Raw genomic sequence first — 15,854 nt, 5'->3', positions numbered from 1 at the left:
AAATTACTAAATCACACAAATAGTCTAGTAAAGGTTGCAAAATTACAAACCGAAACAGAAAATAAGTAAAAAATTTAGTTTGACCTTCTGAGGTTGAAGATCAACATTTTCTAAAGGTCTTTTTCAGTGTCGAGAAATAAAGAAAAACACTATTTTGTGCACTATTTGTGATCTGCACATGCTGGTTAACTAGAGCCAGAGCTTTAACACCAGAAAATGGCAAAATCACACAGGTCAATAACAGCACACACACGGTACAGCACACACACGGTACAGCGACCCTAAACAAATCAACATCACAATACGAGCAAACACACGGGCAGGAAGAGGAACTTACTTTGTTGTCTTCTTTGCTGATTCAGCCTCCTGTGAGGGATCTGATACAGATAAACATGACAGAAAACATTCATCATGACATGCTTTCATGTGATAGATAGAGGTAAAGACACATTCACATTCTCTTACTTCCTCCAGTTCACTGAAATTCAATTTAAAACATCAAAGTTCCTGTTTAAAATCTCAATTTCAATCTTAATCTCAGAATCAGTATTGAAGGTTTTGCACACAATGGGCCTCATTCATGAAACATGTGCAGAACAAATGTCTGTGTAAATGGTTTGTAAAACCATTGTTACGCATACTGTAAAATTGAATTCAATTGGGACATTTTATCTAAGAATGTTTTTATGAACGATTTACACAGAAATGCATTCTGCCTGTTTATTATTTATGAGGACCAACATTTTATTTAGGACTAAAATGTATATAATGCATCAATATCAGTTCCATAATATATATATATGAGGGCAATAATAATATAATAATACAATTATAATATATAATAAACTCTGAGGGCATATTTTTTTCTAACATAAAAGTGTGTTGCTCTTTTTTATGGAACAATTGAATTCAATCAATACATTACTAATTTTTACATCTAAATAATTAAATTAAATAAGTGGACCTAGAAAAGCATTCATAAAGAAATAAATCAGATGTTGCAAATAAAATAAAAAAACTACAAAAAGGAACAATAAAATAAAATAAGATAATAAAATTATTTTTTTCCACTCTCACCAAGTTCAGATTCAGTGCCGGTGATTTGAGCCAGGATACGGAAGGATCTGGACTGTGAAGTTCCTGTCCGTGGGCGCCAGTCCTCTGTGTCCTCCATGATGCGTTTCCTGCTGGCATCACCGTGAGTTGGGACGTGGTAAAACTCAATGTCTGTCTCTGTGATAGGCTTACGAGGAAGTCTACATACACACACACACACAAAGAGAGATACTGACTGTCAGTCGTGTGTACATGTAATCATGCTGCACATCAAATGCACAAATGAAGCAACTAAGAACAACAGTGCTGCTTATCCCCCGTTTACCTGTAAACTGGAGGTTTTCTGAACGAGGAAGGAGGCATAAGAAAAGGAATAAGAAAGTTAAAACATTGTAATCATTCTCTATCAGAGGAGTTTTACACACATTACAGATGTACTCACTTAGACACAGCTGGAGGACCACTATGAAGAATCAAATAAAAAATTGTCATCAGCTTTTGGAGGCATTTGAGTCAAATATTCAAATATGTATGATAACCATAGCTTCTGCCAAAATACTGCGTTGTTACTAGTCTACACCGGTAGTAGAGTCTTAAAAAAACGTTCACAATTTTCCTGTAATTACTAATATCCAGTACATTTACACAGCTTTACTGTAGTGTAACTGTAGTAATGAACTCAAGTTAAGGGAAATGAAAGTTAGAATATGCTCTCGACCAGTAGATGGCGCTGCTGCACATGGAACAAAACATGTGCCACAGGCTCATAATTCATATTAAAATGAGTATTAAAATGTAACTTTTGCAATTAATATCACATATTAATATCGAGTACAACTATGGTATTTTTCCAACTGTGTGGTTACCAAAGGTAATCTTTGTAATGTAACTTGAATATAAAAAGCACTCATTAGTTAAAAACGTTTAGTTTCAAAATCTTCCAAGAAAACGAAACAACTCTGTAGTTTAAGCAATGAAAGTTAGAAATGCACTAGACCAGTAGATGCACACGGAAATAAACACATGCAACAGGCTCATAATTAATAGTCTTCCTAAAAAGAAACTTGTGCAATAATTTTCCTGTACTTTTTTATCAAGTACATTTCTACAGTTTTACTGTGGTGTAACTGTTGTAACTGGTATTTTGACCTGTGTAGTTGCCATAGTAAAACCTGTAAAGTAACTTGAATTCGAACAGCACTAATTTAGATCTGAAAAACTGAATCAAGTGAACATCATTTTAACCAGAAACATGAGCTTTTGAGTTCTAAAATCCTCAAAGAAACTGAAAACTTTGTAGTTGAGGAAATGAAGGTTTAAAATGCATGAGACCAGAAGATGGCGCTGCTGCACATGGAATAAAAGACATGCAACAGGTTTACGAAGCCTCAGTAAGACGTCCGAAATCTACAAGCTACGTCAATCCAATCTCTCTCAAAAAAACTTTTTTTTTTACATCCAGTACATACTGATCGTGCCAAAGCCCGTCTGTACTGGCACGTACAGCATTCATAAGCTGTCAATAAATCAACTCTGAGGCTGAGGACCGTGTGTGTGACGAAAGAGTGTTGGCAGGTTTCATTTGCTAACTCAGTGTGTTTGACAAACCGATATGCGAGTAAAAAAAAGCTGACTACCTGAAGACCCCCACTGCGATAAAACACATCTCAGTTGGAACATGACATGCATATCATCAAACTCACGTCAACAAGCTCATGCAATGAAAACAGACACACAATGAAACACAAACCCAGCTTTACTTTGCTTGAGTGCGCTCTGTATTAAAGGGATAGTTCACCCCAAAATTAAAATTCTGTCATCAATTACTCCCCCTCATGTCGTTTTAAACCCATAAGACTTTCGTTCATCCTCGGAACACAAACGAAGATATTTTGAAATAAAATCTGGGATAATTCTCTTCAGCTTCAGCAAGAACCAATGAGGTTCATTCTCATGTTTCGCAGAACGTTTGAGCTTCTGTTTATGTTCGCTGATCAATGTTTATATGTGAAGAAAAGCCTAAGTCAAACCTGTTCATCATATAAAGCGATTGAGTCTCCTCAGAAAATTTGGACTAAATCGCTCAATTCATATGGATTAGTTTTACGATCTCTTAATGAACTTTTTGAAGCGTCAAATTGGTAGTTGTAGCTGTGAATGGAGGCACAGAATTATCTTTGGGGTTTGGAATGACAGGATTGTTGTTACATTATCAGCGATACTACATTAATAATAAAAAAGTACTAATAATACTACCATGTTTTTTTTTAGTAAATACCATGGGACATGAATATGGCGGTCATTCAAATCATTACCATGGTAATTCTATCTTTTTATTTTTGGACATGGTATAACTGCAATGGTATTCTTTACCAAATACCATGAATATGGAAATCATTTAGTGCTACAAAACACATCCAAATACCATGGCATTAGCATCTGATACATCACTTTGTCAACTGTATGCCACAGTAAGCTTTTGTAAGGGATTGTGTAAAACTTTAATGATTTGCTTAGTGACTGGTTTATTTTTTGCTTATTTGTCTGTCATGTGAAAATCATAAGTCTTAGTGTTTAAGTTTAAACAAAGTTAAATAAAAGCAAAGTGCTGCCATTAAAAAAAAAATAGATTTGGGGATTTCCCTGGAAAAAAAAACAAAAAGCAAAACAAAACTGTCATATTAGGCAACACACACACACACACACACACACACACACACACACAATGAAAGGAGCATCTATATGGTACTGACTTTATGGCCGGAGTCATCTGCTGAAAAGCACATAGAGGAGAAAATAACCATTAAACACACAATCATCACTAACTCAATATATACACAACAACACTGATACCTAAACCCCTCTGAGACAGACAACAGCTGAAGACACACACAAACTATATATATATATATTTATGTATATATATATAGTTTGTGTGTGTCTTCAGCTTCAGCTATATATATATATATATATATATATATATATCATTAAAAAAACAATCAAACTGTCTAATGTGGATGGTTGAGGCACAAATACAAATGAATTAAATTAGGAATTATTAAACAACAGCTAATTTAACTGTGCATTTACTGTACATCTAGTAATTATATAGTGACCAGAAAGATTTCCACAATAATATAGAATATTTAGGTAAATAATAATATTTACATATAAAATATTAATATTTGGATAAAATAATATTTGGATAAAATAATATTTTAAATTACTTTTTAAACTTTTGATATTTTTATTGCAATTTGACTCAACTTTTTATTAATTTTTTTTCAGTTTCTCATATATATAAATGTTTGTAGACCAACATAAAAATGTGGTAGATCGATATATTGGCCAGACCAGTTCCCAAAATTGTGCACATTTTCTGTTCTCAAATGTATTCTGTGAGATTAATATTGTGTAAATAAAGCAATTGTAAATTACATTACAAACTGTATATATGCCACCCTGCTCTTAAGATATTGATATCAGCATCAGCCATTAAAAACACCATATCGGTCGACAAAGAGCAAGACAAACTCAATCCAGAAGAATTATTTCCATTCAAACTAAGTAGCCTACAGTATCCAGAACCAGGTACACACAGGGTTGCATTAAGGAGGAATATGGTTTCTCAACAGTTGCCTATAAAAATCACAGACACAGGCTTGGCACTGATTTGATTCTTTAATGTACAGCTGTATGAGGATAATGAGGAGGATTTATCAGAGTTTACAAGAGAGGGAGGAGAAACCATTAGATGAGTGCACACTATGACGAGAAGCATTTGGTTTTCATCAGTTTTCTCTCCCACGTCTATAATATTTTACTCTTTCTCTCCTTTTTATCTAGCTAATATAATGCTCTCAAATGGTCAGAATGAAATAGTAGCATAATAGGTCAGCCCAGTGTCCCATGCATACTACTATGTACACATACTGCATATTGCAAAAAAATAGTATGCCATTCTAAGCATTTAACGAAAAGCAGAACGGGTTTATTAAACTATAATCTGCGCTGTTATCAGGCTGATATTATACTATTAAAGTTATTAGTACACAGAAAAAACAAAATGCATCACAACAAACACACTGATCTGATGAGACGTGCGTGTGTGTGTGTGTGTCCCAGAATGTGTGTGTGCATCAGCACGTGTAATTAGATAGTTCTTCTGCGTAATAAATGTCAATCAGCACTTTAAAACCATCATTAAAATATGAAACCCAGAAGGGAGGTTTGCACACACTCGAAATACATCTGAGCTTCCCCTGGGACATTATCCAAGGGAGAGCCCTGATTCACACACACCAAAACAGATAACGGATACCATTACGCAGATCTAAATATACACACGTACATCAGAGGCACTGACAGTGACAACTACTCATAAACGAACAAAATCTCACATACTGTACGTCACTGAACGAAAAGAGATACAGAGAGATGCTGCCAGAGTCTTCAGACCATGAAACAACATTCTGGAATAAAGACCCCAAAAAAATATATTAAACAAATAAGAAAAATGACAAAAATGAGGAAGCATGGAAATATTCCTACTTTGGTTGGGTTTAAATGTTGGCATGACTTCTGATAAATGGATATGATCTGGCATATTGGTCTTCCAAGTATTCAAAACTCAGCTGTTGTGTACTTGTGCTCTAATCCAACCAGCTAAAGCACATTACAAAAAAAATGTGGAGAGGTACATCATGGAAACCAACTAAACACACAATGATATTTTGGATATGATGCATATTTTTTGGCATCATTTAGACATCCAAAAACAGCAGCCTGGAATTCAACTGGGACGATGGAGCTCAAAAGTGAGTTACCACTTGAGGCCGTTCCCGACACACTCCAGATCTGCCCTGGCGCCCTGAACGGTCGGATCCGCCATGGTCCCTTGAACCCTGAACGATCCCCTGAACCCTGAACGGTCGGATCCGCCATGGTCCCCTGAACGGTCGGATCCGCCATGGTCCCCTGAACGGTCGGATCCGCCATGGTCCCCTGAACCCTAAACGGTCGGTTCCGCCATGGTCCCCTGAACGGTCGGATCCGCCATGGTCCCCTGAACCCTAAACGGTCGGTTCCGCCATGGTCCCCTGAACGGTCGGATCCGCCATGGTCCCCTGAACCCTAAACGGTCGGTTCCGCCATGGTCCCCTGAACAGTCGGATCCGCCATGATCCCCTGAACGGTCGGATCCGCCATGCAGGGCTCAACATAAAAAAAAATCCCCACTGGCCCCCAGGGCCAGTAGATCAGAATTTTACTGGCCCCTTCTATATTTTTACTGGCCCTGAAAGAAATAGAAGGAAAAGCACTTTTCCATTAAACTGTATTTATTGTATACATTAGGATTAATTTTTCTTGGCCCCTCACAATGACAGTAAACTAATTATTACATTACATGATGAGTAATATTACGGCCTATTTTCATTTCAAAATGGCGAAATTAGACAAAAGTATATTACTTTGCCTAATTATTTTTGTCATTCGTTTAACATTTATGACCTAAAAAACTGTCAATGAAGAAAAAATGAAGAACGCGCTGAATCTGATTATAACAAGACTGAAGCGAACACAAATTTGTGTAGCTTACACTTTTTTTTACACATTTTTAGGGGGGCTTGGCAGAAGTTTAGGGGGGAATTTGATTACACTTTAGATAGCCCGTCGGCAGGCCGGTTATGCATTTTGGTCGGCTTTTGTTGGAAATTTCCGGCAAACGAAACAGTACATGCCCTCATCGCCTTTCTCCACCCAGGTGTACTGTGTTTTCCATGACACTAGGAATTAGGACTGCGGTGGCCAAAAAAATCATATCTCGGTATTTTTTGGTTAAATGGCGATATACGATATATATCTCGGTACTTTCTACGTTTTTCTATTTGGATAAAGAAAATCTGTATTTATTTAAAAAAAAATGTTATTTCACATCCTGCTCAATGATATCCAAACAATATTGATATTGAAGGATATGGAAACAAATATAGGGAATGTAATGTAGGCTATGCAATATATTATGTGCAAAAAGGTTGTTAAAATCATATTACATTATGATTCTAACATTGTAACATTACAATCTAAAAGCAAAAATAATGCTTTTGTTTTTAAAATGACTAAGGCTAAACTAAAAATGAAAATAAAAACAAAAGCACAAACTAATTATATTAGCCTGCATTTGATTACCCCATTATAATGCTCACTTTCATAAAAACATACTTGTAGGTTTAAAATTCCACATTTGGCACATTTATTGTCTCCAACAACAAATATTTTAGCAATATGTATATTTTAGTCAGAATTATTGCGCTACTCTTCTATTGTGCTCGTCTGTTAGGCGCGCGTGCTCGCGGCGGCGCTCGTTCACGGGAGCTTGAATTTTAGCGGAGATTCAGTTGCAGAAGCTCGTCCTCTCCTGACAGTGAAATGGACATATTTGTTTGACTTTCTAACATTTACAGATGGAGAATATACCGATGAAATGTAAGTTAAGCACTGAGTAAAGCACCACGTCTCAAACGCATTAAACAGCGCAAGTATTTATCTCTCAGTCAGCAACAGTAACGTTAGCCTATCTGTCAGAGCATCTGACAGGGCAAGCTACTTTAAACTTGTTAACTATATCTTACCAGTATAAGCTTGTGTCATGTTTAGGACAAATTGTACTATGTTCTTTCACTGCAGGAGCTCACACTGCGACCTCCGCTATTTTTCAGATGTGCTCGTATCAAACTACTGTATCGAAACGGTATTGCCTCATTCCATATCGTTTAAAAAAAAAAATCGATATACTGCAGACTACAAACTCGATTTACCGCCCTGCCCTACTAGGAATGTCCTCTTTCTCGTATCAGCCTCATAGTTCTTTGACATTTTAACACGTTATAAATAACCTGAAGTAACATTGACACTCTTCGCGCCACTGTATATGACGTTTGCTGTTTGTTTTGCTGATGGCCAGTCACTGACCCGCGCGGGCCAGTGACTGGCCAATCAACTAGCCCGACATACTCTTTTACTGCCCCCGGGCCATCGGGCCATTGCTTATGTCGAGCCCTGGCCATGATCCCCTGAACCCTGAACGGTCGGATCTGCCATGGTCCCCTGAACGGTCGGATCCGCCATGGTCCCCTGAACCCTAAACGGTCGGATCCGCCATGATCCCCTGAACCCTGAACGGTCGGATCCGCCATGGTCCCCTGAACACTGAATGGTCGGATCCGCCATGATCCCCTGAACCCTGAACGGTCGGATCCGCCATGATCCCCTGAACGGTCGGATCCGCCATGATCCCCTGAACCCTGAACGGTCGGATCCGCCATGGTCCCCTGAACGGTCGGATCCGCCATGGTACCCTGAACGGTCGGATCCGCCATGGTCCCCTGAACGGTCGGACCGCCATGGTCCCCTAAACGGTCGGATCCGCCATGGTACCCTGAACGGTCGGATCCGCCATGGTCCCCTGAACGGTCGGACCGCCATGGTCCCCTGAACGGTCGGATCCGCCATGGTACCCTGAACGGTCGGATCCGCCATGGTCCCCTGAACCCTGAACGGTCGGATCCGCCAGGGGACCCTGAACCCTTCTGTTCAGAATGAAGAGCAGTGCTGTGTTTATTTTCACGCTCACAGCTTATAAGAGCTTGTTTTCAGAGCAGTCTGGTTCACAGTAAATGCTGCTTCTCACAAACTCCACTTTAATGTGCATTTGGGAATGTAATGCGCACTAGGTTACTTTATTTACATTCACATTAGCATATTTTCCAACATTTTTGTGTACAGAAGTTTACAGCATTTAACTAATATTCCACCGAAAGAAAACGTGGAGAAGTTCAAATGTAAAAAGCTTGAGGGTTTGAACATTTGAAAGCAGAGAATTTAAGATAAAAATATTTGTATTGCAACTTGTAGTGTTATAATTATATTTTTTTATTTTTTTAATACATTTTCATTTCAGTTTTAGTTATTTTAGTACATTAAGTTAAACTAAATGAAAATGAGAAATGTTTCTTTGGCAACTAGCTGAAATAAAATATGTTTATTTTATTTCAAGTTTTTTATGGTTTTAGTTAACTATAACAGCCCTGGTTTAGCTGGTTGAAAAAGCTGGTTTAGCAAGACGAACCAGGTGGTCTCCCAGTCTGACCGGCTTAAAGATGCCCAAATCCTCCCTAAAACCAGCCAACAGACCAGCCTGATCACCCAGAGAGACCCAACAAACCTGCAAGTACACAGTCTTGCGCCTTTGTCTTATATTAACAATTTGTTTTTCCTTCAAATCAAATGCTGTAATGTTGTGATTCATCTCAGAGCTGGTAGGTTGTGTATTTTCTGAAACGTCTATGGAGAAAATTAATTGGAAATATACTTTCAGAACCCAGACCTCTGAAAAGTTGGTGTCACTTTTGAGCTCTATTGCTGCCTTCACATGCTTTCGGAAATATCATAAACACGAGTTTCCTAGTTAAAAATTGGACATGAACGCCCTCTCAAGTCATGTTTACCACTTGGAAGTTCGGTGATAATTTTGATATCCAAGTTTCCAAGTTGGGCGGGCCATAAACTTTGAACATGACGAGGGGAGAACGATTGCTGCTGTGACTGGTATTCTTTATTGGGTTTTTTTCACAACAGCTACATCACTTTGTCTAGTTAAAGTAGTGCATATTTACATATATGAATAACCATTTGAAGCATATTGTACGTTTTAGCGGAAATAGCCTGTATTTGAACGAAATTCCAGAATCATCAGCAAGCGGACTATCTAGATAGCACGTGACCGGTGAATGTTTATTTGGTTGTCAATGAATACCGCTAAATATCACTTTGATTTTAATAAGATTTGCCCAATAAATAGACAAGAACAAACATGGTGTCCTCCATGATTCTTGTTCTTTCCGACAGCAAAGCACTTTAATGCGACAAGCTCGTACTTTCACCTTCAAAAGTGTGAAGTAGGAAATTTCCGATAGCACATGAAGGCAGGATAAGTTTATAGGGTGGGTGGGGCATCAAACTGTCAATCAAACTCTTACCCATTCAGCTGAGAGCTCTCACCCTGGCTTTCCAGCAGGCCCCGCCTCTGGCCCATGGCAACTTCACAGGCATTCTCATTGGAGTAGAGATAGATGGGTGTGTTATACACCGAAGGGCGGGGCACCGACGGTATATGATTTGGTGAGCCATCAGTAGGAGTAGGCGGAGCCAGTGGATTAGGGCTTTGAGCTGAGGAGGCGAGTGCAAAAGCAGATGCGGCGGAGGGAATGGAGGCTATGTGTGGTGACCCCGCCCCTCCAAACGAACGAGCACCCCTATTGGATGATGAAGTGATGTGGGTGGAGTTTGTGATGTCAGAGGAAGATGGAATGCAGGTTGTCATGGGAACGGGTTTGATGATTTCCACAGAAACATCCTAAATGGAAGCACATGCAGGACTCAAACAAAACGACAACAGTAATGCAACAAATCAACAGATAGCACACAACAACGAATGGGTTATTCAGCAGCTGCCATTACACCGCTGAAAACCTAAATAGTGTGTAGCAATATGTTCAGAATGGAATACTAGCTGACTGCTTACTGAATACTGCACAGTATATACTATTTAAAAAATAGTATGTGAAACAGAATGTACATGTATTATGCAATGACATTGATGTCACATTATTGCAGTGAAAAAGCACCAGAAATTAATTTATTTTCAGACATTTATTGCTGACATGAACCAACAGTAAGGATTACTGAGCACTTTGATTGATTGGCCATTTTGATTGAATTTAAAACATCAAGAAAACTAAAAATGCATATTTTTCAAAAATGTGCATACTGTGCATAGTATACACACTTTATAATGAAGAAATAAAATAATTAGCATGCTACTGTAGCATGCCATTCTGATGTGATTTCTTAAAGCAGTATGCAGTGTGTACTGTATATTAAAAAATAATTAGACTTGCTATTTACAATAAGCATCATTAACCATTCAAATTTTTAACATCTCCATCTTGAATCATCAAAAATGAGCAAATAGTTAAGGAATTTTGACATAAAACTGGAATAAAAACGACAAATAATGCATTCCTGTAGTTCAAACAGTAAAGCATAGTGCTTACGACACCAATGACATGGGTTCGATTCCCAGGAAATGCATGAACTGATACAAATGTACAGCTTGAATGCAATACATAGATAAAAGCATCTGACGAATGCATACATATAAATGCAATGCATAAATGCAAATAACCATATCTATCAGAGATTATAAATGGACAGCAGCTTTCCAAATGAAACATACAGTGTAATGAGAAGCATGCATCATGTGACACCAGTATTGCACACATATAATTACTGTTTCATATAATATTTGGGGGGAAAAATAGGTAGTTTTCATTATTAAATTCAGAATGCAGTGTACTAGTTTTCTATTCTGAACACAACCGATACAAGACTGAACGCAGAGGCGCACTTTTGCTATAAACATGCAAAACTAAAACTCATGCATACATATAGAGCTGTGTGTGTGTCTTAGAGGGGTATAATAACATACACACAAACAATCCATTCACAATACTCCAGTTGTGCGCTCTCGCTGGCTTTATGTGTGTGTAAATCTCATACCTTTGGTGCCACATCTGGTTTTGGAAGACTGGAAGCTCTGTTGGAACACAAAACAACGGACAAAAACATTAATGACTCTGCTGTGACCACATCTAGTGCTGGCAGTGGCCTTACATAAGGAACGTCGAACTGTGGTTTGCAATAAAATCATAGGCCTGTATTTATAATGACACGGAACAATTGCGTGGAAGTTTGTTGAACGCTTCAAAAATTATTTTGCCTGCAGGGGAGAACAGAATTTAGGTTTGCGTCAATTAAAAGAAATCAGGTCAGGTTTGGTTTGAAACTTACGTGATGTGGTGTGTTATTAAACTAAAACTATGGTTTGACAGCAAGCGATATTGCTGTGTGTGTCTGTGTGTAAACACACACACACACGTGACCTCCACGAAGTGAGATCCGGGTCGGGTCGAGTTTAGCACTGTTGATCCGGTCAGATGAACATGAGTGGTCACACTGCTGCAGTTATGAGCTAATAATCTGTTCTCAGTACACTCAATATAGATCCACAGGACACAGAAGACTGCCAGACCAGCGCCAGAGAGAGAGAGAGAAACTACTCTGGTTTAATTCATGTTACTTTCCTGAATCCTTTGTATTAAATGCATTGATTGGTACTTATAAAGTAGTTATTTTAACAAACCCAGTATTCAACTAATCAAAATTGAAGACCACCAGTCTCTAAATGTCCTTCCCAGCAAAGGTCCAAATATTTATAAAATAGACTATTTAACTGTCCCCTACTATTTAAATAGACCCCTTAACTGTCACCGTCCCGCTAGCGGGACGCCTAACTTTACTTCACTATATTTTTATTAAATCCTAATCTAATTATGACAAATTATATATTGTTGGAAAGGTCTAAGACTTCTAAATAGATATTCTACCTCTGTTTTGTGTTACAAATTATGTAGGAAGAGTAATTGATGAATTTATGACAAGAGTGCAGCTAAAAAAATCTGCATCATAACAGGAGGTCTGACCTTTGTCACAAAAAGTCGATAAACCTACTTTTAATCATTGAAACTTATGTTTTTATGCTAAAAGTTCATAATAAAACATATAATCTAGTATTTTTCAATAAAAAATTGTAATATAATAGTATCCTCTAAAAATTATAATATATATATATTATCCTCTAAAATATAATATTATATTTTTTATCGCCTTTTTTATTATATCACATATTTTAGTAGTTATCATAAATTAGGTATCATTTGAAAGCTTATAAACTCAGAATTCCTCCTGTGAAAACCGTTTTATAATTGAACGTTGCGTTACCATAGAAACGGTACTCTAAATTATTTTATCAGGCTCCTCCCCTTTTGGGCATCATTATATTTCATAATTTATGATCAAAACCTTTTCTAATCTTGACAAAACACATATTGTCAGAAAGGTCTGAGTCTCAAGGTTCCATATTTTGTGACAGAATTGATATTTGGACAGAAATTTATTAATTTGTTAAGGCAGAATGTTTACAACTAAATTCAATGGAATTCAATGGCACCCGGTGGCTATTTTTGGTACTACGCTTAAACAAAATCTCATGGGAACTTCAATTTTTGTGATATCAACTTCAAATTTGGAACATAACTTGGTTAGATTTATGGCTTTGATTTTATAGTAATTTTAGAGTAAAAAATATTTTGTAAAATATATATTTTATATAAAATAAAAAATATATAGTACAGTATATTTGATTTACTGTAAATTTAAACTTACATAACCTTTTCATACTTTCATTTTTTGAAGTCTTTTCACTTCAGCAATAATCTGCTGAGTATTTTCTTTAAAACAAGACCAAACTTGGGTATATATACCAAAGCATTCTTGAATTACAACCATTTAAGTTTAAATAGTGCATTTTAACCCCCATTCTCAAAAGGGGGGGGTGACAGCTAAGGGGTTAAGGCGCCAATATCTTATATGAAATTAAATAAGCAAATTCAGATATTAAAAATGCCTTTTTTAGAACATAATGAGATATACTACCATTCAAAAGTCAGTAAGATTTATACTTATACTTTGTAAAATTAATATTTTTATTCAGAATGGATGCATTAAATTGATCAAAAGTGACAGTAAAGACAGTAAAGAAAAATGAATAATGTTCTATTTCAAACAAATGCTGTCCTTCTGAACATTCTATTAATCAAATAATCCTGAAACAAATATTACAGTTTTCGCAACGATAATAAGCATTGCAGTACAAATGTTTTCAACATTGATAATAATAAAAGTTGAGCAGCAAATCAGCATATTAGAATGATTTCTGAAGGATCATGTGACACTGAAGACTGATGCTGAAAATTCAGCTTTGACCACTGAAATAAATTACATTTTACAATATATTTAAATAGAAAACCGTTCTTTTAAATTGTAATACAGTTTGACTGTTTTTACTGTGACTGTTTTTAAGCCTTAGTGAGACTTCTTTCATAAAAATTGAAAAATCATGCTGACCCCAAACTTTTGAACGGTGGTCTAACTGCCAGAAGTTACTTAAATATGTAAGCCGGATCTTCTAGTGTTGAAAATCCAGTTGATTATAAAAGGAGTGATCAAATGATGTCTCATTAAGAGTATTTCAGAGTAGATACAGGCACTGTCACAGTGTCTGGTTTATGTTCCTTGGGTCACCACTAGATGTCCTCCTTCCCCACGGTGTCCATCACACTCTTGAACTACATTCCCCATGATCCTTGTCTTTTCATTGCACTCAGCTGTCTCTTATCATTGATCATTGCACTCAGCCTGTTCCCCATTAGCATTGTCATTTCCCTGTGTATATATACCCTGTCTGTTTTAGTATGTGTTACGGAGTCCTTGTATGCATCACGCTACTTCTGTTATCCAGTTTCCTTGTTTCTTGTTTTGTTCCTGTTCATGTTGGATTGCCTTTTGGATTTTAACCCTTGCTTTGGACTGGTTTACGATTTTGGATTATCCTTAATAAAACTACTGCTTTTGGAACTTACCCTTGTTTTCCTGTGTGTGGATCGTGACAGAAGGACTCCGTCATGAATAGTTCCAGCAGTAGGGGGTTCTGGTCCTCTTCCCCAGCCACCGTAGGGGAGAGGTCACAATCTGGAGAAGTGCCACCGTGTATGAACATTTTCGAATGTTTCGCTCTGTGGGCTCGTATCACGGAAGAGGCCGGGGTGAGAAAGTTACCCGAGATCCCTTCCTTCGAGAGAAGGGAATCATTCGAGGGAACTCGTCTGGCCAGGTTTTCGGGGACCCGCGGAGGTCGCAGGAGAGGAGGTGCCAGTGGTGAATCCCGGAACCACTCTCCGCTTCGATCACTCCTCGACCCTGGGCTGGTGATGTCCAGTCCAGAACTCCATCTGCCGTTGATCTCATCCAGCACGGAATCAGCACATCACCGTCAGAGACGGCGGAGGAGGGGTAAGACCTCCAGCCTCCTCAAGTGCCCGGAGACCGTACCAGAGACTGTTCACGTCAGCCACACCGAGCTTGCGCTTCACGTCACGTCTGCCCAGCCAGAGACCGTTAACGTCACGTCTGCCCAGCCAGAGACCGTTAACGTCACGTCTGCCCAGCCAGAGACCGTTAACGTCACGTCTGCCCAGCCAGAGACCGTTCACGTCACGTCTGCCCAGCCAGAGACCGTTCACGTCACGTCTGCCCAGCCAGAGACCGTTCACGTCACGTCTGCCCAGCCAGAGACCGTTCACGTCACGTCTGCCCAGCCAGAGACCGTTCGAGTCCCGTCTGCCCAGCCAGAGACCGTTCGAGTCCCGTCTGCCCAGCCAGAGACCGTTCGAGTCCCGTCTGCCCAGCCAGAGACCGTTCGAGTCCCGTCTGCCCAGCCAGAGACCGTTCGAGTCCCGTCTGCCCAGCCAGAGACCGTTCGAGTCCCGTCTGCCCAGCCAGAGACCGTTCGAGTCCCGTCTGCCCAGCCAGAGACCGTTCGAGTCCCGTCTGCCCAGCCAGAGACCGTTCGAGTCCCGTCTGCCCAGCCAGAGACCGCTCGAGTCCCGTCTGCCCAGCCAGAGACCGTTCGAGTCCCGTCTGCCCAGCCAGAGACCGTTCGAGTCCCGTCTGCCCAGCCAGAGACCGTTCGAGTCCCGTCTGCCCAGCCAGAGACCGTTCGAGTCCCGTCTGCCCAGCCAGAGACCGTTCGAGTCCCGTCTGCCCAGCCAGAGACCGTT

General features: G+C 38.9%; 1 protein-coding gene across 1 annotated transcript in view; it reads right to left on the bottom strand.

The window, feature by feature from the left end:
* pdlim5a (PDZ and LIM domain 5a) overlaps positions 1-15,854 on the bottom strand; it is a 57,277-nt gene that overhangs the window by 18,420 nt on the left and 23,003 nt on the right. The window contains exons 4-7 of the mRNA XM_056254840.1: positions 11,677-11,713; positions 10,095-10,471; positions 1,078-1,256; positions 338-377 (exon numbers count right to left, since the gene is read on the bottom strand). Coding sequence (XP_056110815.1) covers positions 338-377; positions 1,078-1,256; positions 10,095-10,471; positions 11,677-11,713 — 633 coding nt within the window. The remainder of the gene's footprint in view (positions 1-337; positions 378-1,077; positions 1,257-10,094; positions 10,472-11,676; positions 11,714-15,854) is intronic.

Source organism: Rhinichthys klamathensis, unplaced genomic scaffold (assembly GCF_029890125.1).
Source record: "Rhinichthys klamathensis goyatoka isolate OS25496 unplaced genomic scaffold, OSU_Roscu_1.1 h1tg000114l_1, whole genome shotgun sequence".
NCBI classification, from domain to species: domain Eukaryota; kingdom Metazoa; phylum Chordata; class Actinopteri; order Cypriniformes; family Leuciscidae; genus Rhinichthys; species Rhinichthys klamathensis.
The sequence above is the reverse complement of the archived record's forward strand: the minus strand, read 5'-3'. Positions and strand labels throughout refer to the sequence as shown.